This window comes from Uloborus diversus, chromosome 10, assembly GCF_026930045.1.
Source record: "Uloborus diversus isolate 005 chromosome 10, Udiv.v.3.1, whole genome shotgun sequence".
NCBI lineage: Eukaryota > Metazoa > Arthropoda > Arachnida > Araneae > Uloboridae > Uloborus > Uloborus diversus.
The window spans coordinates 83,977,364-84,004,494 of NC_072740.1; the positions used below are offsets into that span (position 1 = coordinate 83,977,364).

The following is a 27,131-nucleotide window of genomic DNA, read 5'->3' on the forward strand; positions in this document are numbered from 1 at the left end:
TTGGGGGGAACTTACCATGTAAATCAAGTGCACTACCTTCTATCTGTGCCTAGCTACTGCCCGTGCCTGAGACCATTAGACAACAAACATTTAGCATCAGAAAAATAAGTTTAAAATGCTTTTGAAACGTGCTAGTTAGGGCATGATAAGACATTCAAAACCATCAGTAAGTTAAGATAAGGAGACCAAAACTGAACAGCATACTCCAAATGAGGTCTTACCAAAAGTAATCATGAAAAATATAAAAATTAACTTACAACTTGAGTTATGAAATCTTTGTTTTGTCACCTTTATCCAGTACATTATTTTTTGAAAAATTTCATAATAGCGGGATGCTTGCTCAAGGTCTTTTGGGAACACTTTTCTGACTCCCTTTTCCCCCTCCTCATTTACTGTGTTTTACATTCAATATTTATCAATTTATTATCTTCTAAAACATGAATATTTCTTTGTGTTATTTAATTTAGTTATCGACTGCACTATATTTTTTTTGTAACAACAAAGGCAAAAAAAAATTTGATAAATAGTGGAAATATTTCGATAGAATATGAATGTTGTTTCTATTGCCTGTTGTCAGCGAAAAATTTTACTTCATTTTTTACGTCAATATATGTTCTTAATTCATTTCTAATTTATTCAAAAGTTTTCTCAGCAAAAATATTTCAGAAAGCTGATCACTATTATTCGATTATACGGGGAAATTATTCCATTAAGCGGGGATCTTTAACATAGAGTCCATGGGGAAACATTCGGGTTCGGGAGGTTTTATTCGTCTAAGTGGGGTATACTTCAGATTAAAGAGATTTCTAAATAACATTAAGATAGGATTTTCTTATTTAAATTTCACAGGAAAAAAACTTTACTGTTCCTATTTATTTGTTCATTCTTTATTCCCTCCCTTCATTCTTCTCTTAAAAAAAATTTTTACAGCATAATATTGACATCTGTGTCCTCCAATCTAGATTCTACCCAAAAACATCTCTTGACTGTCCTTTCAGATCCAGCCAGTGAGATCAGGACTAAATTTTTCCTTCTCTCCATGGCAGACAACCTAGGGGGTATGACCAAATAAACGTACGGAGTGTGGCGGTGAAGAAGATGAGGTGTTGGAATTTGGGGGGGGGGGGGGGGGGAAGGAGATTATATGATCCTTTTTGTACCACGAAAAGGTTTGTTTTTCGTGCATGCAAGTTGGGCGCCCCCTTCTATTTGTATAGGAGAGAAATCTAAAATTTTGGTACTTCAGAACCAATATAGACATTTTCAAACTAAGTTTGATTGAAAATTTAATATAATTGAATGAAAATAAAGCTCGAAAATTTTCAGGCACTTTTCACTCCCCCTCCCTACGTTGTTTGGTCTTGCGGTACATAGGTATGCCAGTGCTTAATATTAGAAGAACAGTGCGTTCTATGATTCCTATCTTGCTCCTGGAGACAAATAGAAATGTGCAGCTGTATTTGAAAGTTAAGTCTCTTTTTCATAAAGTATTAGTGCTATCTTTCAAGCAAAAACTTTGAGAGAGCACATGGAGCTAACATTTTGTCTGCAAGTTACTTCAGCATTACAAACAAACTCATTTTTTTTAAAATTTAAAATAAAATAAACTACAAAGATTTATTTTATTCATTAAGAAAAACATTTAGGATTGAAATGAAAACATTCAAACAGCTAGTAAAATTAGTTTTTTATCTTTGTTCTGAAAAAGCAAGATTCATTTTGCAACAATCATTGACTTTACCTAATGTTTTCTTGGACTAAACAATCATTTTGCTGCATAATTTGTAGTACTTCTGAATTGGAATACAACTGCCCAGTTGATTTAGTAGGAGTAGTGACAGACATAACTATAGAAGTCGATTCCTCAGGTTCTGCTAAACACAAAGATCAAAATAATCTCTGAAAACACATACTATGCAGCATCATAAACTATAGAGAATAGAAAACAAAGTATGAATATAAAATTCATTATTTTTGTTTTAATAAAAGGACCATGTAACAATACAAAAATATATCTCTACATCAGTAAAGTAAAGCAATTTTAAAATTTGCTATAGCATTCTACTTTGTAAAACACGATTCAACACATACATTTTATGCAATCAAATGTTGTAAACAATACTTGAAAAAATCAGTAAATCCTTTATACCAAGTATTGCTCTAATTTTATGATTCACAACTAAAAGTCAAATTTATGCAAGTCTTGAAAAGAAAACCTACTAGTATATTTTACCAAAAAAAAATAAGGTTATGTAATGAATAAAAAAGTTTTACTTTTCTATATTAAATTTAAAGTCATTTATATAAGTTACAATGCAAATTAGAACTAGTTATTTCAAATTATTTATTATTTGTTAGTTGCACAAAATTGAAGACGAGAAAAATTGCAAATAAAATTAAGTATTTCAGAATGCAAAATACAAATACTAATTTGTAAAAAAGCTCAGAATAGTCTCATTTACCACAGCATTACTTACCAGGGGAAAGAATTGATATTGCAACATGAACAGCACTTCTAATCAAATTGTCAATAGCAAAAACCCAGTGAGGCATGATATTTTGCTGTTTCAAAACAGGTTTTACCTATGTAGAAAGGAAGTTTAAGTCATTAATTTTCAACTAAATCTTAAACTTTGTTACTTATCTCTCATGTATTTTATTTCATGTACATTAACATTTTCTTAAAATTGCTGAACATGAAAGACACACACAAAAATTATGTTTAAATTACTTCTAATTTAAAATATGTCGATAAATTTATAAAAAAAAAATAGTATAAATTTTATTACAAAAAATTTTGATATGTTGTGGAAGTAAATAGTATGACATGATTTCTCCATGCAATGTTTATTTTCTTTAAAATAAATAAGTGAAAACCCAAAACCATAAAGAAAAACCAAATGTTGCCCGCTACCATGGACAAACAGAGGTATGTTCACATTGCAGAAATATAAATCATAAATTTGTAACAGCATAGTGGCACTGTCTTGTTTATGAATTACAACAGGAAAAACATGTATCCTTATGCACAGATGTTTTCTTTGCATAAAGGCACTTGCTCTTCCAAAGTTACAACATTCTAACATCCTGATAAAATGTGTTGATGCTACCTTAGGAGCTCAAAACTCAAATTTTTTGCTTTTGTAGTCACATGTATTCTTGCAGAGTTGCAATTAGTGATCTCTAATTTTATACATGGAAAGAAAAAATATTTTTCGAAATTTTCTTCCTTCAACTAATTACAGGAATCTTAATTTTGCAAAATTTTAATCTGTCTGAATTGTCAGTCAGATTTTGAGACTATTTGGCATTTCATATTTTCAAAAATCTAGATTTTTGAAAATCGTAGCCATTGTTTAAGATATCTACATGGAATTCCTTAATCTTTCTGGTAAGTGCTTCTCAAAATCTTTGTATAAAATCATATCATGTTTAGAAAGCATAAATGTGCAGTGTAACATGAAATGTTAATCTTTAATGCACCAAATAGCACTATGTACTAAGAACAGAAATATAGTTGTAAACACCTGAAATAAAAATAAAATTAGGGAAAACAAGTGTGTGTGTAGGATATGGATGCAACCGCCCAGGAGGAGCGGATTCTAGTGGGCAGTGCTGCTGGTGAAGACAGTGCTCAATGGAGGAGCAGCAGATGCAGAGGCCGGTCAACGGTGGAACTAGAGAGACGTCCATCTAAAAATCAAAGGACACGTATGGACGTCAATTAAAGGTCGAGTGAGAACTATGAGTAATTCATGGTTGCCCAGTAAAATTAATAAAATGAAAATAATCATAGATAAATATGATCTATTTTTTGTAAAAGAAACCCCTGTTTTTGGTGTAAAAACTGCCAAGGTATATATACCTGATACCTACAAAACATACAATAATATGATACTGCCAGGTTAATACCCATACAACAGAAATATAGTCTGCTAGAGTCATTAGTGTTCACCATAATGAAAATGTTAAATAGTACAACAGAAAAGCCGAATATTCCAAAAAAAAAATGGAATTTACAAAAATTCTACTAATTCTATAGTAGAGTCATTAATCTATAGGGTTTTACATACTGCAGATTTGCTGGTCTAGAATTGCTTATGAAAAATCTTTTTATAACATTTACATTATACTTTTTAGAGTTTATATCCTTCAAAATGCTAATTCAGCCAATTTTATGATGAGTAGAAAGACTGAAAATGAAAAAACAACAACAACAACAAAAAAGCTTACTGCATCTTGAAATATATACAATGCTAGCTGCATATGGTTCACAGCTTTATCATCATTTTCCACTTGTTCTTTAAGACAGCCTGAAAGATAAACGCTTTATAAATAAAATATTGTGGAGAAAATCTTTCAGTTTCCAGAAAATAGCAAAAGACAAAATATCATAAACCAGCAAAGAATAGAAACTAGAAATGTAGCGGTAATTAGAGAATGCACATTTGATTTGGGACTTTAGTTAAAAAATGGTACACATTATTAAAGCAAACGCTTAATATGACAACAAAAGGTTACAGATTGTCTAGACAATTTTATCAAGTAAGTTTTGTCACCACTCAGCACGCTTGACTACACCTTCCTCTAAGGTGCTAGTATGCACCTTAAATTAAAAAAAAATACCAATTTTTGAGTCTTTTGCTCTACTGCAAATTGAAAGATTTTGAGAGTTAAAATCTTTTTTTGTAATTTGCAACCATTTTAATAAAGATGTTTCATAACAGCAGTTCTGAATATTATTGTCAGAGTACTGCAAAAAAAAAAAAAAAAAAAAAAAAACCAATGATTTGATTTTGAAAAAAAATCAAAACATTAAGCACAATGCGTTTGCTGTAGACTCAATTTTTTTATGCCCCCATTTTAGTAAAGCTTTTTCACTAGTTGTTTCGAATATTATTGTCTCAGTTCTGAAAAAAAAAAGTACAATGACTTGATTTTTGAAAAAAATTGAAACATTAAGTGCAATGCACTAGCTGGGGTCGACTTTTTTGTGTTGTTCAAATTGCATTTTACTTACCTCCTCCAGAGGAACTTTTCTGCATTATAGAATTTTGGAAAGCCCCCCCCCCCCACCTCAGCCCAATGCGTGAAAATGCTTCTTCATACTTCTTAGCAGTGTGAAATTCATTTTGGAAGAGTAAAATATGTGACAACAGTGAAGACCATAAAAATTAAATTCCATAAAAGAACTGTTTAAGGATGAAATAGAAGAGGTCAAAAAAAGAAGAGATGTGTGCTTTTTCACAGTTAGAGTGTTTGAATTCCAATTGTTTTTTCACCTATTTTCTACAACGCGAAATTTTAATGTAAAATACAAACCCTGAAAATATGCCTGACCAAATCTTTAGCTCTCTAGTTACTTATTATTTCGCTATGAGAAAAATGTTAGAAATATTCCTTTAAACATGAAAATGAAAACAAAAGCATTAAAAAGTACACTTACTAATAGTTTGTTGGAGAGGCTGGCGATCTTGTTCAGGAATATATTCTCGCAAACCATCAAGTAACAATTTTAAATGATCCTGTTAAAGGAATTTTTGTTTTTAAATGCAGACAATAAATCCAAAGAAAAGAAGTTCAGAGCAATTCGGGGGATTAGTGTCATTTAAACGTAACTACACCAACTTTCAGTTTGAGTTGCATTTGTGTTACCCTAAGCCCCTGAAGTACAGCTTAGGATTAGCAAAACTTAGGTTGTATTGGGTTTAATTTACTATCTACCATTGTATATTTACATTAAACAAATTCAACCAAAAGATGAAACATAAAGTGCAAAATCAATATGCAACACTTTTTTTTTTCAACGTTTATGTTTATTATGATTTTAGACTTGCTGAAATATTTCTTATTATGAATTTAAATCTAAAATTATTATACAGCAGGTTTCCTTAAATGATAAGATACTATGAAAAAAAAATTGAAATTTGGAGAATATTTACACTGCTCGACATTGAAAATGCAACACCAAGAAGGAGTGGTCAGAAAGTGATGAAATTTGGAAAAAAGACAGAAACAGCAAGGAATAATAAATGATCTTAATTTCAAAATAATAGGCAGCATACAGAGTGAGAACGGCGTCGGCTCAGTAGGATGTAGGACCACCACGGGCAGCGATACACGAAGAAACACGTCTAGGAATAGAGTCAATAAGGATGCAGATGGTGTCCAGAAGGATGGCTCTCCATTTCCTTTCAACCATTTGCCACAGTTCGTCTTCTGAACAAGGCAGGGACACAGTCTACAAACGGCGTCCAATCACATCCCACACATGTTCAATTGGTGACAGGTCAGGAGAGTATGGTGGTCAGGGAAGCATCTGTGTGCCTTGGAGAGCATGTTGGCAGATGCATGCACTGTGTGGTCGGGCGTTATCCTGCTGAAAAATTGAATTAGGTAGCCCTTGAAGGTAAGGGACTGCCACCGGCTGCAACACATTATCCCAGTATCGTTGGGCCGTCATGGTGCCCTGAATACGAACAAGAGGTGATATGGAATTGTACCCAATTGCGCCCTGAATGTTGTCGTGCGGTGGGACGTTCCACAGTTACTGCCGAATTAGATCTGTCTCCAGGTCGACGCCATACATGTATGCGGTGACTATCACTGGATAACAGAAGCGGGATTCATCTGAAAACTGTTAGCATAAAATATTATTTTATTTAGTTTTTATTCTCGGTCCACAGCCGATAAGTTAAAGAAAATAATTTAAAGTTAAGTGTACCTACTTTACGCCCAGTCTGGTAAAAGTAGAACCTGTCAACTAGTTGGTGCTAACACTTCAATCGACGATTCCCCCACGCCATAATTAATGGCGACTGTTTACTGAAACCATCGGAGATTGCATGTCTCGATGTGTCGATTCAGAAAAGTTGAGTTGTCACCTGATCGACTCGAATTAATTCCACTCGTTGACCGCACGTGCTATGGAGAGGAGTACGAATATTCGCGGCAGTGGAATATGCAAATGAGTGATGGTCGAAGTAGAAGTTAGTGTGGTGACGTCATCGAGGCATGGAATCTCATTGGTTGATAAAACATATATATTGTGGCGAGTGGCAGCGATCACTGGCTCGTCTTCTCTTCTCTCAACGATCCCCAGTTGTTGTGTTTGATCGTGAAGCCTAGTCCGGCTCACGTGTGGGGGGGGGGGGGGGTTCCCCGCGATGCTAGCGGGGGTTTTTTTGGTATGTGATATTTAATCTTCCAAGTCCTGGAATTAGTGAGTCCAGGTGAAGAACCAGTTGTGCTGTGTCCGGCCAATTAAAATGTCGGGGAAGTGTGTTCCACGTGTCTACCTGTGATGCTCACCGATCTACGAATTGTGTAATGCTGCCTGTTCAGTATGGACATTCCTGAAGTGTGATTCGGCGGACCTTTTGTGAGTCTTCAAGCTGATCCTTCGGAGTGGCAAGCGATTGCATCGACATTTTGGTGACATTTTTCTTTATTTTCTGGAACCACTTTTGTTATGATATTTTGGGGGTGTATTTTATGGGGATGTTATTCTAGTCATATTTAATAAATGTATTTTTCTGAAACATGTTTTTTTGCTTGTCTCCAACTTGACATTTACACGGCCAGTTAATGTTGGCTTAGTTTAAATATCTTAACTTTTGGATTTTAACCTTAACCTAAATTTATGCCAACAAAGTGGTTGCAGAGCTCGGTCGGATGTCATTTTAGTTGGAGACAAATTTGCAAAAGTTTTCAGAATAATGGAACGGGACTATCGAAACATTAAGAAACTTAACTCCTGCAATTGGGCAACATGGTCGAAAAATATGAAAATGGTACTGATAGAAAGAGATTTATGGGAATTAACCCAAACAAAATTAGAAGAAGGTATTTCGGCAGAAATAAAGAAACGGAGGGGCCAAGCAGTGGCGATTATTTACCTCAACATAGAGGATGAGTTAAAACAACTAATAGATGATTTAGACGATCCATATGCTGTATGGACGTCATTGAAATTGAATTTTGAACCTCCGTCTTTAGCCCGTGTTGCCGGATTGTGGGAGGAGTTTTTTTCTAGCAGAATTAATGAAAAAGAAACTATTGGAATGTTCGCGGCTCGATTGAAGTGTTTGCTCCGACAGTTGGAGGAGAATGGCTATAAAATGGATGAGAAATTAAAGGGATTTCAACTAATACGTAGTTTAGATCAAAATTTTAGGGGAATAGTACAAAATATTTATAGATGGGATGAAAGTAAATTTAACTTTTCAAATGTTTTGGATGAACTTTTAGCAGAAGAGGGGAGATTAAAATTTTTAGGAAATGAAAATTTTGGAAATAGTAGTTCAAGTGTTAATGCTTTTTCTGTTCAAAATAAACACCAGACTGGGCGGAAAGTTGAAAATGTAAATAAATTTGAAACGAGAGTTTGCTTCACATGTGGGAAAAAGGGGCATATTTCGGCTCGGTGTTGGAGCAGAAAACCAAATAATCAAAATAAAGGTAATCGTAATTTTTCCAAACAAAGTAATCCCCCTAAGGCTGGAATGTTTTGCACCATCAGTAAAGTATCAGGGGTACAGGCCAACAACACAAATTTGAAGGAGGAAATACCAGTATTTTTACTGGATACAGGTGCCACGGCACATTTCTGTAAAGATAGGGACCTATTTTGTGAAATAAGGCCTGTTAAAAATACAAAAATGGAAGTAGCTGTGGGCAATGTAAATAGTCAAGTCGAGGGGGTAGGGAAAATTGTTTTCGAAATTAAAACAGATGGTAAGCTAGTAACCATCACATTGAATGAGGTCTATTATGCTCCAACACTTAGACGAAATTTGCTTTCCGGATCCAGGATAGACAGTCTTGGTTTTTCATTAAGGTGGTATCCTGGTAAAATATGTATTTTTAATAATGATGGTATCAAACTTTTTTCTGCATTTTTAATTGATAAATTGTACTTTGTAAAACCCACCTCATTTTTAAGTAATCAAAGTAGTGACTCACCACCAAATGTAAATGTAACCGAGGTCAAAGGATTAGACCTGGAGTTGTGGCATGAACGGTTTTGCCATATTAATTATGACAGTATCTTGGAAACTGAAAAGAAGAACTGTGTCAAAGGACTTAATATAAAAAGTAGAAACCGGCCAGATTGTGAGCCTTGTATTATTGCAAAGAAAAGAAGGTGTTCATTTAAGCCCACTCCAGGGATAAGGTCTAAAAGACAACTTGAGCTTCTTTTCATGGATCTAGCAGGGCCATTTCCGGTGGAGTCACTAGGGGGGAAAAGATATATTTTTTCCATAATTGATGATTTCTCAAGGAAGTCCACGATTTACTTTCTAAAGTCAAAAGATGAAGCTTTTGCATATTTCCTTAGATACCAGAGGCATGTAGAGAGAGCCCTCAACAAGAAAATTTTGGCCATAAGGTCTGATAATGGGAGGGAATTCACAAATTCTAATTTTGAGACCCACTTAATTAAAGAAGGCATCAGCATAGAAAGAACTAACCCTTATACTCCCGAACAGAACGGGGTAGTAGAAAGATACAATTTGACATTAATGAATGGGGTTAGGGCAATGCTGAAAGACTCTGGACTAAGGGAAGAATTTTGGGCGGAAGCCGCCTTATGCTTCGATTATGTCAGGAATAGAACAGTCCTAAAAGAAAGGGGGAAAACCCCATTTGAGCTGTTCTGGGGAAACAAGCCCTCAGTAAGGCATTTTCGGAGGTTTGGATGTATTGCCTACAGAGGCATGCCAAAACAAAATCTAAAGAAATTTGACTCGAGAAGTAAGAAAGGCGTAATGGTGGGCTACGCAACCCAAGCAAAAGGGTACAGAATTTGGGACCCAGAGCTAAAGAAAATTTTTGAAACTATTAATGTGGACTTCAAGGAAAATTTAATTTGGGGGAAATCAAACTTGAATGAGAATGTAGACAATGATGATGATTATTCTTTTATTAAATCTATGAGTGAAGTTCTCTTAGATAAAGAGATAGATGAACTAAAGGCTCCCACCCCTTGTGAGGAAATTGAATGGGTGAGGGATGCAGTAAAAAGAAAGAAAGGGGACCGTACTGATATCTACTACTATGAAAAGGGAAATAAAACCAGGTTAAGGTCACCCAATGATGTAGAAAAATATTGTAAGAAGAATAACATTGTTTACAATCCTGAACTATTTGATTTCAAAAGTAAAAATGTACCTTATAATCCTTTGTTTGATATTTTTAATTCCCCTAAGGAACAAATGGAACCCGAGCCAGAGGCAAATTTGTCGGAAGTGCTAATTCCCCAAAACTATAATCAATGCTTGAAAACCCCAGAAGTAAAACATTGGCAAGAAGCCATGTCAGAAGAAATGAAAGTGATTCAAGAAAGGGGGGTGTGGCAGTTAGTTCCCCAGCCAGTTGGTAAACCAGTACTTGGTAATAAGTGGGTCTATGACTTGAAGAGGAATGCTAAAGGGGAAATTGCCAGGTTTAAAAGCAGATTGGTTGCGATGGGAAACAGGCAGGTGGCAGGAGAATCGTATTCTCAGGTTTTCTCCCCAGTTATCAATTTCTCCCTGATCAGAATGTTTTTCTCAATTCTGGTGATATTCCTGGGTTGGAGCCATTTTCAATTAGACGTAAAAAACGCATATCTTTATGCTGATTTGCATGAAGAAATCTATATGCGACAACCACTGGGTTTTGTAATCCCGGGAAAAGAGGACTGGGTATGCCGTCTAAAGAAATCGCTATATGGCCTCCATCAATCGGGGAGAAATTGGTACCTGGAAATTGATAGGGTGCTCCAAGGTCTAAATTTTATGAAATTTAAATGTAGTAACTGTGTTTATACAAGAAACAGAAATGTGTTTTTATTGATGTATGTAGATGATATAATAATTTTTGGAAAAAATGAAATCATAATTCAGGAAACAATTCAGGATTTATCAAAACATTACGATATTAAAGAATTAGGGAGAACTAAAAAACTATTGGGGGTAGAATTTGAAGAAATCAATGGGGGAATTTTTATACACCAAAATTCTTACATTAAGACAGTTTGTGAAAATTTTGAAAAGTATCAATACCCATACTCGACCCTCCCAATAGCGAAAGGTACAATTTTGTCTTTAGGTGATTGTCCAAAAACGGACCAAGAAATAAAAGAAATGGAGAAAGTACCTTATCGCAATTTATTGGGATGTTTGTCCTATATAGCAGGGAAAACTAGACCGGATATTGCCTATACAGTTAATTTATTATCTCAATTTCAAGCAAATCCGGGTAAAAGACATTGGCAGTGTTTATTAAGACTTTTAGGTTATTTAAAATATACAAATTATTATAAATTAAGTCTATCTGCAATAAATGAAATTAAAATCAATGGTTTTTCTGACTCAGACTATGCTGCAAATAGGGACGATAGGATTTCGATGGGGGGAATTATTATTTACATTGACAAAGTACCTATTATCTGGCGAACATTTAAACAAAAGTGTGTTTCATTGTCCACCATGGAAGCTGAGTATATCTCTTTGACAGAAGCAGCAAAAGAAGTGGTGTGGTTAAAAAGGATTTTAGAAGAAACATCACATTTTGAAATAGCTGGATATAAATTTACCGGGTCTGTAATTAATTGTGACAATATAGCTGCAATAGAATTTTCAAATTCCCCAATAGAAAATTCCAGAACAAAGCATATTGATGTCAGATATAATTTTTTGAGAAACTTAGTAGAGGAGAATACATTTGAATTAAAATATGTGAAAAGCGCAGAAAATCCTGCGGATACGTTTACCAAGCCTCTGACTCGGGGTACATTGAAAAAAATGTGCAAACTCATTTTTGGTAATTATGAAAATGTAAAAGTTTAATATTCAAGTGTGTAAATTTTGCAATGTTTCTTAAAAGTGTTTAAAAAATTTTTTTTAATTGTTGTTTGAAATATGTCAGTTTTCATGTCGTTTTGAAGTGTATCGTGCTGTGTAACCGAGAAGGGGGGAATTTGTTAGCATAAAATATTATTTTATTTAGTTTTTATTCTCGGTCCACAGCCGATAAGTTAAAGAAAATAATTTAAAGTTAAGTGTACCTACTTTATGCCCAGTCTGGTAAAAGTAGAACCTGTCAACTAGTTGGTGCTAACACTTCAATCGACGATTCCCCCACGCCATAATTAATGGCGACTGTTTACTGAAACCATCGGAGATTGCATGTCTCGATGTGTCGATTCAGAAAAGTTGAGTTGTCACCTGATCGACTCGAATTAATTCCACTCGTTGACCGCACGTGCTATGGAGAGGAGTACGAATATTCGCGGCAGTGGAATATGCAAATGAGTGATGGTCGAAGTAGAAGTTAGTGTGGTGACGTCATCGAGGCATGGAATCTCATTGGTTGATAAAACATATATATTGTGGCGAGTGGCAGCGATCACTGGCTCGTCTTCTCTTCTCTCAACGATCCCCAGTTGTTGTGTTTGATCGTGAAGCCTAGTCCGGCTCACGTGTGGGGGGGGGGGTTTCCCCGCGATGCTAGCGGGGGTTTTTTTGGTATGTGATATTTAATCTTCCAAGTCCTGGAATTAGTGAGTCCAGGTGAAGAACCAGTTGTGCTGTGTCCGGCCAATTAAAATGTCGGGGAAGTGTGTTCCACGTGTCTACCTGTGATGCTCACCGATCTACGAATTGTGTAATGCTGCCTGTTCAGTATGGACATTCCTGAAGTGTGATTCGGCGGACCTTTTGTGAGTCTTCAAGCTGATCCTTCGGAGTGGCAAGCGATTGCATCGACATTTTGGTGACATTTTTCTTTATTTTCTGGAACCACTTTTGTTATGATATTTTGGGGGTGTATTTTATGTTGATGTTATTCTAGTCATATTTAATAAATGTATTTTTCTGAAACATGTTTTTTTGCTTGTCTCCAACTTGACATTTACACGGCCAGTTAATGTTGGCTTAGTTTAAATATCTTAACTTTTGGATTTTAACCTTAACCTAAATTTATGCCAACAAAAACACGACATTTCGCCATTCTATCATCCACGACGCTGTAGTCCGCCACCATACTAAACGTTGCTGTCTATGTTGTGGGGTCAATGGCAGTCTTCTTAGCGGTCTCCGTGATTGCAGACCACGTGCGACCAAATGACGGAAAATGGTTCTGGTTGACACGGGAACATTCAGGGTATCTTGCACCTGCTGCAGAATCGAGGAACAAGTGACTTGTGGGTCTGCTACAGCTTGTCGGTGGATATGTCGATCCACGCGTTCTGAGGTCACTCTGGTTGCCCCTGCACCCCTCAATCTTGCCACATTTCGTTGTTCCAACCATCTTCGGCACAGCCGATGCACCGTGCTCGTATCCATGTGGGTATCAGCTGCAATTTGACGCACGGACCAACCTCCCCCTCTCAATTTGATCACCATACCCCTCGTAAAATCCTGTATTTGCTGGAAGAGCCTCCTCCAAGTATCCTCCAAGACAAAAACAAAATTTCTTCGCTAATTCTCCAGTCAGAAATAACGACACGAATATTGCCCATTCTGAAAGTTCCTTCCCTTATATTGTACTTCTATCCCTTTGCGTCGGAGAGCTGCGCATTTCACACATTTACATAACTCAGTGATGTACGTCTACTGTAAAATTTGCATAAATTTCTCAACACTCCTTCTTGGTGTTGCATTTTCAATGTTGAGCAGTGTAGGTAACTAACTAATTTAAACTTAAGAACTACTCCAGTAATGAAGTTCACATACATGAACTTCTCTTTTTTCCTTTCAGAGAGAAAGACGAATGCCCCTTTTAATTTTTTTTTCTTAATAAATCAAAAAATATGTAATGGAGATTCATGGAACTTTCTGACTTTAATTATACGACACTATATGCATGCTTATTTAATCATTTAGTCACTCACCGCATAGTACTGTAAATATTGAACCTTTTACTTAGAAAGACCAGAGTGGTCCCCATAATGTTCTATAAAGAAAACCAGTATATTTTTTTCTTTCTCCAAATTGTTATAGCATACAAAATTGTTATTCACTTTATTTTCACCTTTACCTTTCTTTTTTTGTCAGCTGGTTGGAATTCCAAATGCTATAAACACTATTGACAGTTTTCAGACGCTTAACCAGAGAGGGGCCCACAGGGCCCGCCCCCTCCCCACAGAAGCCAGAGGATCATATTTTTTAAAAAACATTCTGTATTATTAAAGAGAAGAAATCAAGGCATCTTGGGAGAACAAAGTAATTATACAAATACAAATGTGACGACCAGCAACAGGCTCTGGGCCCAGCTAGGCTGGTCCTAGCCTACAAAATATAAAATGTTGGGGGAAAAAATCTTTTTTTTTAAAAGAAACTTAAAATAAAAATGTTTGCTAATTGCAGATTATTGATCAACTAATCATGTACCATACCTCTTATTTCTGTCTCCCCCCTTCCCCTCTCTCCTTTTTTTTCATCCAAAAACAAGATCGTCTTCAAAATGCTACAATTTCGTACCCTCCTCCCCCTGCCAAGATCATTGAAGATCATCTCAAATCTCATTTCCAGGGCTTCAATTTTGCAAAATTTCCAGAGAAGAATTACCATACATCTAGTCTTCTAACAACATTGAAAACATTTAGGACTGCTTTTTTTTTGGAGCTACAATTTTGAAAAATTGCAGAGCCTCTTGGTCTACAGTCCCATTTTTAAGACTTCCATTTCGGAAAACCTCCAGACAAGGGTCCTCTAATATCATCCAAAATTGGATTTTTAAAAACATCAATTTGTTAAGGCACGTAGCACACTTTTTTTCACTTTTCACTCCATAGAGTGGTAGGTACAGGGGATCCCCCTGTACCTACCACTCTATTTGTGGTCTTACCAGTTGGATGGGACCCTGAAGACAGCTCTGATTTTTTGATCCAGACCAGAAACCAAGCAATCCCTGATCCAGCACCCACAAAAACTTTTCACTCTTCACTCCAGAGTCTATACCACCTACCACTGTTTGTGGCTTAACCAGTTGGATGGGACCCTGAAGACAGCTCTGATTTTTTGAACCAGACCATAAACCGAGCAATCCCTGGTCTAGAGCCCCCAGAGGTATCACTTCACTAGCAGGACTTTGTGACCAAGAGCATATTTAACGTCCACGAGTCACCATTAATGAAGATAGAGGATCTTCGACCAGCAAGGATCAAACCCGGGACTCTTCGGTCACAAGTCCAATGCCTTACCGATCAGGCCACAACCGCCCCACTTAGCACACTGTCCTCTTTAAGCAGAGTGAGCTGATTCTCTCGTATTCTGAAATGAAAAAGCTATACCGTATTTTCGGGATTAAGCGCCGCATCAAAATGTATTCTCAAGGAAAAAATTTAATGTATACGCTGCACCTGGTATAAGTGCTGCACACAACATTTAACTTAAAAGCACAATTCGTAGTAAAGAAAGCTGGAATAAAATGCAAATGAAAGAAATATTTTTAATTAACAAAACTGTATATTCTTTACTGTAAATATAATTTTCTTATCTTGGGAGGAGACATTGGTTGGTTATTCAGAGCGAGAAACGTGGACCCTTCTCCTCAATGCCTCGCCAATGTCACTCTCTGTCCCAAGTAGTACAACAATACTGATTGAAGTAGAAACGACATAGGTCGACGTTTGAATATCGAACAATAACTGATAAGGTTCTTGAAACATATAGAATTATGTTGAAGTATATTTTCGCCGACGTGATTTTAAAAAGTCATTTTTACCTACTCATTTTGAAGTTTGAAATCAATTGATCATTTTCAAAAGCGTTTATATTGTAAAATTGCTATTTATATAGAAATCAAAAGCAAAATAGAGAAAATTGCAAACATCGAAAAATTTTGTTTTATGTTAGAAAAAAATATTCAAACACTGATGTATTTTGATGTTACTGACTTACTTTTACTTTTTTTTCTTGTGCTACCTTTCCTGGCAGCAAGATAATGTGGTGCATCTGTTGGCAGCATTTTCAACGTTTTTTTAAAAAAGTTGGAATTTTTTTTTGCTTCAAAAAAAGAAAAAAAAAAAACTGCATCTGCTGAATCTGTTATATATGCCGCATCGACAATTCTTTTGCTTTTTTTCTTGTATGCGTCGCTTATTCCCGAAAATACAGTAATTCCAAAAAAATGATAAGGTGATGAACTTTAAACCCTCCCTCTTGTATCAGTGAATATTGCTTAAAAGCTTCGCTTTTTAGGACTTCTATTTCCATATATTTTTTGGGTGCCTACAACATCAAAGTTTGTAAGTGAATGTGTTTTGAAACTAGAAAAACTGGGGAGGGGGGAAGGAGAGGGACTATTTCACTCTATTTTGAAAAAAAAATAAGTAGAAACAATCGGAGGAAGCCCCTAAGTTCCATCACTTACCCTACCGTCAACCAATATTGCCTATAATTGCGTTTTTAAGACTTCATCTAAAAATATTCTCAGAAGGCCCCCTGAAACTTTCCACAGCGTAACATCACCAGAGACTGTCTAAAACATGTTTTTAGGACTACAATTTCAAAAGTTTCTTCAGGGGAGAACCCCCAGACATCTTATCAGGTAGGGAAAATTTTAAGTGTGACTCCCCTAAAAATATTTTCTGGGTGCACCACTGACTGCTCACTAGCCAAATGGTAGCCATTTCTCTTCAAAAGAGAAAATAACTTACATTTTGGTGTGTAAAGATAGCAAAGTTAAAAATTACTATGCACTTATTTTTTTTTATTCAGTCATTGGATGAAAGACATTGGAAAAAGATGCATTGGGTATGTAGACGTACACAGGAAAAATATTTAAATGAATTTCAACCAAAAAAAGGGGTATGGGTCACATTAGCCCTTTCAGTCTATCTTGGTAATACAATAATTTTCAGCCTTTTTAACGTTAACTTGATATGTTTTAAAATAAAACTTGCAGCATTGCAAGTTACGGGCTTAAATAAATTTTCAATTATTTGACACTCAAGAACAATGAAATGGTTTATGTGAATCTAAGGTTCATGCAAGAATTTCAAATTACTATTCCCTTAAAGCATAAATTCTAAGTAAATGTTTCTTTGGCTAATGGTGTGTATTTCACTATATGAATATAAAAGCTACAAAAAGTTATTTATATTGTTTTTGTGACTTCAGACCAGAATGGGTTATGCATCACTATGTAACTTGATATCAAAACAATAGGGAAAAAAGTGACAATATTATTAAGCATAATATCATTAATTTGAAGCTCTAGCAAAAATTATTATTCTGAAAATGTTACCATCGTAAGAAGTATTCCAGGTGTTTTTTGAGTTAAATCTTTCATCCAAATTTCACAGATCTGTAAATATATGCAATTGTAGGTATAGTAGAATTCAGAAATATAATTACTAGGGATAAATATTTTAAATACTAAATTTGTTATAATTTTAATCCTCTCAGCCATAATTTAAAAAAATGAAAAAAATATTTTTAACATATAAAACACTCTACAATTATCAATAAATTGAAAGAAATGAACATGCAAAACCAAAATCTGCGGCAACTAGATGAGAACTAATGTGTAAAAAAGGCATAATAAATTTTAAAAATGCTTACAAAAGGATAATATAACAAAAAATGTAAAAACTTTTAGCAACGATCATGTTTACATTCAAAGAATTGAAGAGTTCAAAATAATATTTATTCAATGCAGCAGTGGTTGGAAATAGCACGCTACAAGTAGTGACGCTACTGTAGTAGCTAAATTTTCTAGTAGTTTGTAGTGTAGAGCACTATTTAAAAAAAAAGTAGAGAAGTGAGTAGTTCGTACAAAAAATTAGTAGTTTGTAGCGATTTCTGGAAATTACTTTAAGAAAAAATCAAGGTTAAAACGAATTTGATTGGTGCAAAATTTATACAAGTACATCAGCGGATACGATGAGAAATAAGACTCATAGAAATACGAACGGCCACTGTTATATAATTTTGACGCAATGCGTTATATCTGTTTGACGCCATTCATTTGTTTTCCGCCATAATTTTCATATTTCTCTAATATTTCTATGGAATTGAGCATGACTTAAAAAGAAAAGTATTATATGAATCAGCAATAACCACCAATTTAGTGACGCCTTTGTTTTTCATGGCTGCCAAGAATGTCCCATGGATGAACGTTTTAGATTTCAAAGAGATTATTGTTCCAATACAATAAAAGCACTTATTTTCCCAAAAATGAAGATATCGGTGATTTTGGGAGTTGAAAATTTCGTGAATTTTATATGATTTGGCCAAGCAAACAAGAGCTGGTTTACACTTTCAGACGCAAGTCAGCACGGGTTGTCTTTGTTCAAATTATATGAAATTTTTTATCACAATTGTTTTTACATAAGAGGAAAAATATAAGAGAATATGCGAGTTGAAAAACCAACTTTCATTTCTTGTGGGACACCCTAGTGAGTATAATTTTTATTTACCCTGCTTGACAATTGCTAAGGTACAATTACGATTTTTGGAATAGTTAAGAATACACAACGATTAAAGAAACAGAACTAAGTACGTAGTAGGGAGGATGTGCCTTTATTATAAGTACAGTAGTCCCTCGTTATATTGTGTTGATTGGGATAAAGAAGCACCAAATATCCAAAAACGGGATATAACCGAGATCTTTCGTACTAAGGATTGAACTAACATTTAAGCAACATCTACAATAAATATAACTTGTTCTTACATTACGAAGAAATTTTGGATAAGAACAACAAAATAAAATTATCTTGCCATGTGCATTTCTTTAATAGTATAAAAAACAATTTGAAATATTCCTACGGTTTTTCGGTGAGATGGGAATTTAAACGATTATAACTAAAGGCGTAGTGAAGTCAGAAGAATGAAATATATCCTTGTTTAATTTATGAGCTAAACAGGGAAGTAAAGAATTTTCCTGAGAAATACAATTATTTTTACTACTTAAGCAATTTCAAATTTAGAATGAAGTTTGATAACGTTTAATGTTGCAGGGGAGAGAAGAAAAGTCAATATATTCGAATGAGCAATGTAATGAGGCGCAATATACCGAGGGATTACTGTACAAAATAGTACAGATGTTACTGTATAGATGAAGTAAAAACTTAAAAAAAAAAAAAATCCTACTTGGATTATTTTCAAACAACCACAAAAAAGTGATCTAGGTCAGAATGATGGAGACATGAGTACCTTAGTATGATGTGTGATTACCACAGACATACCATGGACACTAATGCACATTTTGCATCTGTTTTCCATACTCCCCACTAAACTATCGAGGAGTGCTTGGGGGATATTTTCCCACTCCTCTCTTAAGGTGGATTTGAGTTCTTGTACTGTTCTGGGCAGGATGGTTCCTTGTGCAACACGTCTGCAAAGAGTATCCAGGCATGTTCAATTGGATTTAAGTTGGGAGAGTAAGCAGGCCACTGCATACGGAGAATGTTTTCACATTGCAGTGGTACTGATACTTCAATGCTCCTGTGTGGCCATGCATTGTTGTCCATAAAGAGAAAGTCAGGACCTAAACCCCCCCCCCCTAAAAAGACCAACATTATCCAGTATAACTTGATCATGTTCACAGACAAAATTTGTGCATAACGTGTTCGACGCCCTCTCCACAGCAGTTGGTGATCAGAATCATTTGTCACACTGAAACAAGATTCATCGGAGAACATCGCTCTAGACCAATGTCGGCGATCCCAACCAACATATTCCTTACATCAGCATAATTTCTCTTGACGATGGCAATGAAGAGGATGCAACGTACGGACTTCCATACATGCAAACCAACATTACTTAATCGCTGTGAGATGGTTCTTGCAGAAACATCCGTACTGTTAGCGGGTCTCAAGAACAGTAGCTATCTGTCCAAGAGTGAAATTTCTGTTCCTATTTGCCACAAGGGGTTACATAGCGATCTTCTGAAGGTGTTGTGGTCCTACTAGGACCCAAGGCATGCTTTTGCAATGCATTCCTAGTTCCCACCTTCAGTGGCTTTCATTAATCTCGATATGACTTTTCGATACACCCATTGCAGCAGGTACAGTAGTGACAATTTGACCTGCTTCCAGTCATCCAACCGCTTGTCCATGATTCTAGGTACTCAAATAATGCCTTGCTGATATGTTACTCTTAAATATTTCAAGAACCAAACAGAATTTCAGAGAAAAAACTTTTTCAACATCCAGCACTATTTTTGTTAAACACCAAACAGCATGAATTTTCATACGAATCTTGAGCTTGCATGCACTGTCTTTTATACAGATAACGAGTCTTGATCTACAACGCCATCTGAACTTAAATTTATTTCTATTGGCCAGTTAGTTGCCTGAGTCACAAATTTGCATAAATCACTTTTTTGAAAAGTAGAGAAGTAGCGACCACATTTCAAAAGTAGTTTGTAGTTGCTACATTAAAAAAAATAGTTATAGTTCGCTACAAATAAAATGTAGTTTTTCCAATCACTGTAATGCAGCTTAGCAAGTAAAATACTGCGAAAAAGTGAGCTCAAAGCAATAGGAAGAACAAATAAACAGATATAAATGAAAACAAACAAGTTACTTGATGATATGAAATCTAGTCACACCAAACCAACCATTTAAAAAAAAAATGCATAAAACAGGTAAAAAAGAGAGTTTCAATCTCAAAACCCATGGAATCTTGGACGATATAATAGGGTTTAATCCTGTAAACTTTCCAGCCTATCCCCAAATTCAGCTGTTCAACAAAAGGACAAGTTATGAATTACAAAATGACACCAGAACACCTATAAAACTCCCCCCCTTAAAATTTCAATGGCAAAGATTGTGCCATAAAGCCCTTTGAGGGCACCACTGGTAAAACATGCTGGAGTAGCCAAAAGAATGCATTAAAAAATCTTTAATTGAATAAAATTATTTAATATCAATTTCTGGAAAAAAAAAAAAACAATGAAATAATAAAGTCTTCAACAAATAGATTCTTCTATCAAATTCTTTGGTACAATGACGCTAATCAAATAACAGTTTGAATTAGAATGACAGCAATCTAAATCAATTGATTTAAACCAGATTTTTAATCATAACAATGATTTTTTTAAAAAAAATCATCACACTAATAAATGAAAAATGATCAAATAAGCTTTTTGCTACAATATGATTAAAGTGAAAAACCAACGTAAATAAAAAGCACAATTTGTCAAGAAAATACTGCAAATAGCTATTTCAAGGCTAGAATAGAACCTCTTCATCAGTGCAGGAAGCTTACCACACAACCAGAAAGTCGCGAGAGAACTCTTGCGACTTTCTTATAAAAAATTTACAAGGGTTCTTATAAAATCTTAGGCAGCTCTTATAAAAAAATTACAATATATACATATAAACTTAAAAACCAAAAAGACATTCAAAAAATATTTATTAAATGAATAGGATGAAGGTTGTTACATGCTTTTTACTGTTAGAAATTTTTGTAAATATTTATATACTTTTACAAGAAAGTGAGCAATAAAAATGGGTAACTGTGATTTTAAAATACCATCTCTACTTTATACATAAATGGTAGCAAAACTTTTCTAAAAATAAAGAAAAAATAACACAATATACACTTAATAAAATAATGATTATAATTGAGCAAATTAATTTCAATTAAACAATATTTTCCTTTCATTTACTGTTGTGTAATACTATGCTTTTCAAATTAGATTTGATTTGAATCATATGTTATTTTGTTTGTATTAAATTGTTTATAAAATGTTTTGGTGACGTAATACTTGAAATATAATGGTGTTGTAATTTTTAAAGCTATCAAGTCCAAGAAAAATTAAATCTATAAATGTAAATAAAATACCAACTGAAGCTTCTGTCGCTTATAAAAATAAATAAATAAAATTCGATTAAATTTAAAAATCTGATTTTAATTTAAAGAATCTGATTTTTTTTCTCCAATCCTCCCCCCCCCCCCCAAAAAAAAAAGAAAAAAGCTTTTTTTTTTCCTTTTTTTACACACTAGTCTTAAGGTTACCTAAAAGTCATGCTGGAGGAATTAGCTGATCAATTCACTACATTCAGTATGAGTTAAAAAGTAAATAGAAACTCGGATCAAGCTGAGTTGGATCCGCATAAGCAGTACAGTAATTACACTTCTGTTACTCAAGATGTAAAAAAAAAGTGCATGGCACAAAAAGCGAATTGTGCTATCAAGCAGCTTGTTTCGTGTAAAATTAAATAACATTTAATATTTTCTGAAACTAAGAATATATTTAAGCAGAAAGGAAAACATAGTACTTCAAATAGATAGATTTGTAAGTGAAGAAATTTAAATATTTCTTACTGTTTCATCATTATCTGACAGCATTTTTATTGTGAAAGCTCTTCGCTGAGTATCTTTTTTCAGCAAATAAAACATTCCATGTTCTTGGTCTGCTTGTGGACTATCAATAGGAGGGCTCAATAAAATAGTACTAGATCTTCTTTCACTGGAATCAGTGCTGAAATATGAATGAAAAATAAAATGAGACAAGCAACTTTAATTACATAAAATATTTTAAAAGGCTGAATTATTTTCTTAGGGCGTAAGCAATCATGCTATTCACTTAGAAGCTGAAGCATTGTTAAGAAAAAAAAAAAGAAAAAGGCAACAAAAATTTTCTTTGCCACACATAAAAGCAGCCCCTAACTTCAATCCATAAACATAATATAAACTGATGTATGAAATTTGAAAATTTTGAAAAGAAATAATGGGAGGAAAGTATCAGTAGAAAACTATGTACGATGACAGAAAGAGGGAAAAGGAATTAAAAATAAAATCCACCCCTCATTTTAAAACTATTTCAATACATTCGAGAAACTAAAATATTGCAGCTGATTTGAAAAAAATTGTTGGTGGGAAGAGGTAAGGCAACTTTACACATTGAAATGAGCAAGATCTTGAATATTTCAAATGGTAACATTATTATCAAAAGCCACATTATAATCAATTTTGAATTAATCATCTCATATGCTTGAATTTGTTTGTTCATTAAGATATAGTTTTAGCATAAAAGGTATATGGGGTACATACTATTTATTTTTCCATTTAATTATTTTTTTTAATTAGAAAACTATTTTTGTTAGTATTATTATTTATTCATGCTCAACTTAAATGATATTCCCCTAAGGGAGGAAAATTTTTCTTTGAAGCTTTGCATTTAAGCACGTGATTAAACGTTTACTGAAGCAGCCATGGAATGATACAAGAAATACATTTTTGGCAAACATTATTGGTTGACACATGCAAGTTTTGTTACAAAAAATTTTAAATAATGGGTCAGAAGTATGCATCCTGAACTGTGCATAAAATAACTTTTTGCAGACTCCCTCCCCCCCTAATTGTAGCAGTTACAAAAAATAAATGAAGAAACTGCTTTTTTTTTTTGATCAAACCTTGAAAAAGATCCCAACATTTTCAAGTCTACTACAATATAATAGCAAAAAATTAAAAGAAATCATACATAATAAGAAAATAACGTATTGCAATCCCCAACTTTTTTGTTTCAAATTTATGGCTTTATATTTTTGTAAATCACTCTTCAGCGGCATAAATTCTTCACTGACTAAGCAAGCACTCTTCAACTGGATTATTGAAAGCAAAACTACTACAAAGATTAAATTCCATTAAATTTCTTTAAAAATATCTAACCTCTTATTCACTTCTATTAGTGTTATTATATTGTGTTATTACATTTGACTGGCCTGACTTCATATATAGATGGCTCTTCTATACCAGGAGCAGGTGAAACAGATGCCGCTAACAAGGGGGGGGGAATATAGTCTGCCATTTTAGGGGGTGGTCATGCTGAGGAATTCCCCTCTCCCACCTGAACGAGCCAACAATTTTGGGTATAAAAAATTTCTGTAACTGCTTAAATGTCAGTGAAAAGCACCGAATCGGCCAGGAGTAAGGCACTTAATAGAGCATAAATGTTACAAATTGATTTCATAAGCAGTGAAAAAATGAAGTATTTGAAATATTTTTTTCAAAAATAGTAAATGAATTGAAAAGACTACTGAAATTGTTTACATTTTAGTATTCATAAAGTGTTTGAACACAATGTGGACAGATACTAGTGTCAACAATTTAGGGGGCGGGGTCATGACCCCCATGACCCTCCCCTTGTATCCACCACTGCCGCCAACTAGTGTCAAGAATTCCAGGGTTACTCTGTCGTGGGAGCTCCCTTATTAACTATGATGGCAAGGAGGCCGCTATACACTTGGCAGCGGCCGAACTTGAAAATCATAAGAATACAAAGAAAGCTGCTTTCCTGGTTGACTCGCAAGCTGCCATTCCTAACCTTTCCACTAACTCTCAAGCAGATTGCAAGAGAACCATTGACTGTAGGAAAAAACTGAACTATTTGCTGGGCGTTGGCTGGATTCTAAAGTTCCAATGGATCCCAGTCCATGTTAACATCAGTGGTGCTGACAGGCTGGCAAAGCAAGGGACAGCTCTACCCTAGCCCAGACACCAGAACATTCTTCATTCTGTCAAGACTCAGAAAACATCAGCAGTTAAAAAATGGAACTGTCAGGCTGGAGAGAATAATTGGGCAAGAATTAGGAGAGCCTCATTTCTGAAGCTCTCCTTGATCACAACCTACACTGTGGGGTTAGTGTGGCACACTTACACCACAAATGTCTGTCCTGACATCAATACAGTGCTAGCTATGTGGCTATGGAGCCATGAACACTGAAAACCTGAAGGTTTGCTCTGCTCAGAACCATAGTAAAAAAATCCTGGGCAACCTTTTCAGGGAGGGCCATCTATACTGGTCAGCACGTCACTTAATGGCTCAAAAGCCAAAGGTGGGCATTGGCCTAGAAGAACATGTTAAATCCAACCTTGAAATTGTATGATAATGATCTAATGGTCAAACAGAAAGGAAATTGAATAATCCGGTGAATCTGTATGGAATTTATGCTGGAAAAGCCACAGTTGCAAATCAATTTTATTCTTGCTCAATTCATTGTTAAAGCAGCTCTTTATTGAAATAACTTTAAAGAAGGCATCAACAATTAATACTTTCTTCATTTTATGCAAGTACAATGCCTGAAAAATGAGGAGTGGAATTTTTCCTTCTGTTTTCTTTCTTGCTCCCTTCCATTACATAAAAATATTTCTAAATCTTTCAGCCGCGCATGTATTCTATCATTTTGTATAGTCTTATAATGCTATTAATAATATTCTTTAATATGAGCATGCAGCATGCAAGAAACCAGTCAAGGAATGTATGCTATGAAAAAAAAAATATACTGTTCAATGGAATGAATCTCTTTGCTTAAATATATTTTTTATTACAGTAAAACCCCTCCTAACGGACACCCCCCAAATATGAACACTCCTCTTATGAGGAGTATTTAATTCCCTGGCACTGAGGCATTAAGCCTAAGGTATAACAAACCTTTGTGGTATGGATATCCTAAAACAGACCCTTTTTTGGGAGTCATGTACACTGATATAATTTTTTTAAGGACAAATTCTTTAAGGAATAAAAAATTAAAATTTTGAAAATAAAATAGGATAACAGCACCAGTAACAGACATGCTTAAGACATCACTCTCAGGTTAACTCTATTTTCTGAGCCTTTTAATGTATTTAGATTTTTAAAACTATTTTTTTCTCATGCAACTACATATCATCTAACTGTAAAAAAGCAGTCGAAAGCTTTGTACTATGGAATGAGTAAAACAACAAAAACATGTATAAAGTACAATTAAAGTATTAAAATAGAGTTAAAAACTCAGCAGACAGCTGTTTCAGGGCTGTCAAATGCAAGCCCCTTCATCAGTGCATAAAAGAAGAACGAAAAGCGCACACAATGTAGACCGAAAGACAAATGAATGAAAAATGAAAGGAAGATAAGTAAATAGACATGGAAACCGGAAACACTGCGTCACAGAACAGCAACGATATCTATAGTGCAGAAAAACGTCACAAACAGAAAACAGTTTTTAAAGATAAGATTTCCAAACACCAGGGAAAGGGAGAGTATTCGACAAATCATTAACTACTGAAGCAGAATTTTTCCAAACGTAATAGGATTCCCAAAAATCTAAATCATAAATCGAAGAACACCTATGAATAACCTTGGCAGAAGAAAAATCGAAAACATGATTAAAAGTCCAATAGTGTTGTGCAATAGAGGAACATTTTAAATCTTGTTTCTTGACATAATTTTCATGTTCCTTAATATGGAATTTAAGAGAATGTCGGATCTGTCCTATGTATGTCATTTGACACTGACAAGAAATACTATAAATGCCCCATCTGTCAAGTTCCTGGATTGGGTGTTTTAGTTGCGAAAAAAAACCTTTTTTCCCCAAGAATCAGTCTTCAAATCGCAAGAATTTTAAAAAAGTTTAATTTTTTCGATTGCATTTTCCCCTGTCAACAAACTTAAATTTTCTCAACTAAAACACCTGGTTTAGGAACTTGACAGATGGGGCATTTAGAGTATTTCTTGTCAGTGTCAAATGACATACATAGGAAAGACCCCATGTTCTCTTGAATTCCGTATAAAGAATTCTGTATAGTTCTGTATAAAGACAAAATTATTTCAAGAAACAAGATTTAAAACGTTCCTCTATTGCACGACACTGCAGAGCATTTTTTAAGGAATTTTTACTAGGCGACACAAGTTTATCATAAAGGATTAATAAACCTTCCCAATAATTTTTACTCTTTTCTCAACAAATGTGTGCATATATCGTCGCCTCAAAGTGGTATTTCTGTAATTGTTCTGAGGCGACTGTAGAGGAATTCTGATTTAAGAGAAAGCCGATATGAACCTAACCGTAAGTGTAATATTAACTCTGAAGTAAAGGGGGTCTGAGGGTTTCTCCCCCGGAAAATTTTTGAATTTGTAGTCTTAAAAATGCATTTTAGACGATCTTTGGTAATGTTAGGAGAGAAGAGGTTCGGTGACACTCACCTGTCTATTTTTCGAAATTGTAGCTCTAAGAATGCAGTTTTAGATGATCTTTTTGATGATGCTAGAGGGAGGAGTGATTTGAGGGCCCATATCACAGGAAATTTTTCTGATGTGTAATCTTAGAAATGCATTCTAATTGTCTTTCGTAATATTATGCGCTCGGGTGCGACCCCCTCCCCTCGCCCATTTTTCAATATTGAAACCTTAAAAACGCAAACATTATG

The 27,131-nt window shown here is 34.7% G+C and overlaps 1 protein-coding gene across 4 annotated transcripts in view; it reads right to left on the reverse strand.

The window, feature by feature from the left end:
* Positions 1-27,131, reverse strand: part of LOC129231457 (mitogen-activated protein kinase kinase kinase 15-like) — a 132,480-nt gene that overhangs the window by 18,623 nt on the left and 86,726 nt on the right. For 3 of the 4 annotated variants that reach the window (XM_054865780.1, XM_054865779.1, XM_054865777.1), the window contains 6 exons: positions 22,269-22,425; positions 17,239-17,298; positions 5,447-5,525; positions 4,234-4,313; positions 2,478-2,583; positions 1,742-1,874 (listed from right to left, as the gene is read on the reverse strand). In XM_054865780.1, the coding sequence (XP_054721755.1) occupies positions 1,742-1,874; positions 2,478-2,583; positions 4,234-4,313; positions 5,447-5,525; positions 17,239-17,298; positions 22,269-22,425 (615 nt within the window). The remainder of the gene's footprint in view (positions 1-1,741; positions 1,875-2,477; positions 2,584-4,233; positions 4,314-5,446; positions 5,526-17,238; positions 17,299-22,268; positions 22,426-27,131) is intronic. The other variant, XM_054865778.1, reaches the window with a different exon arrangement.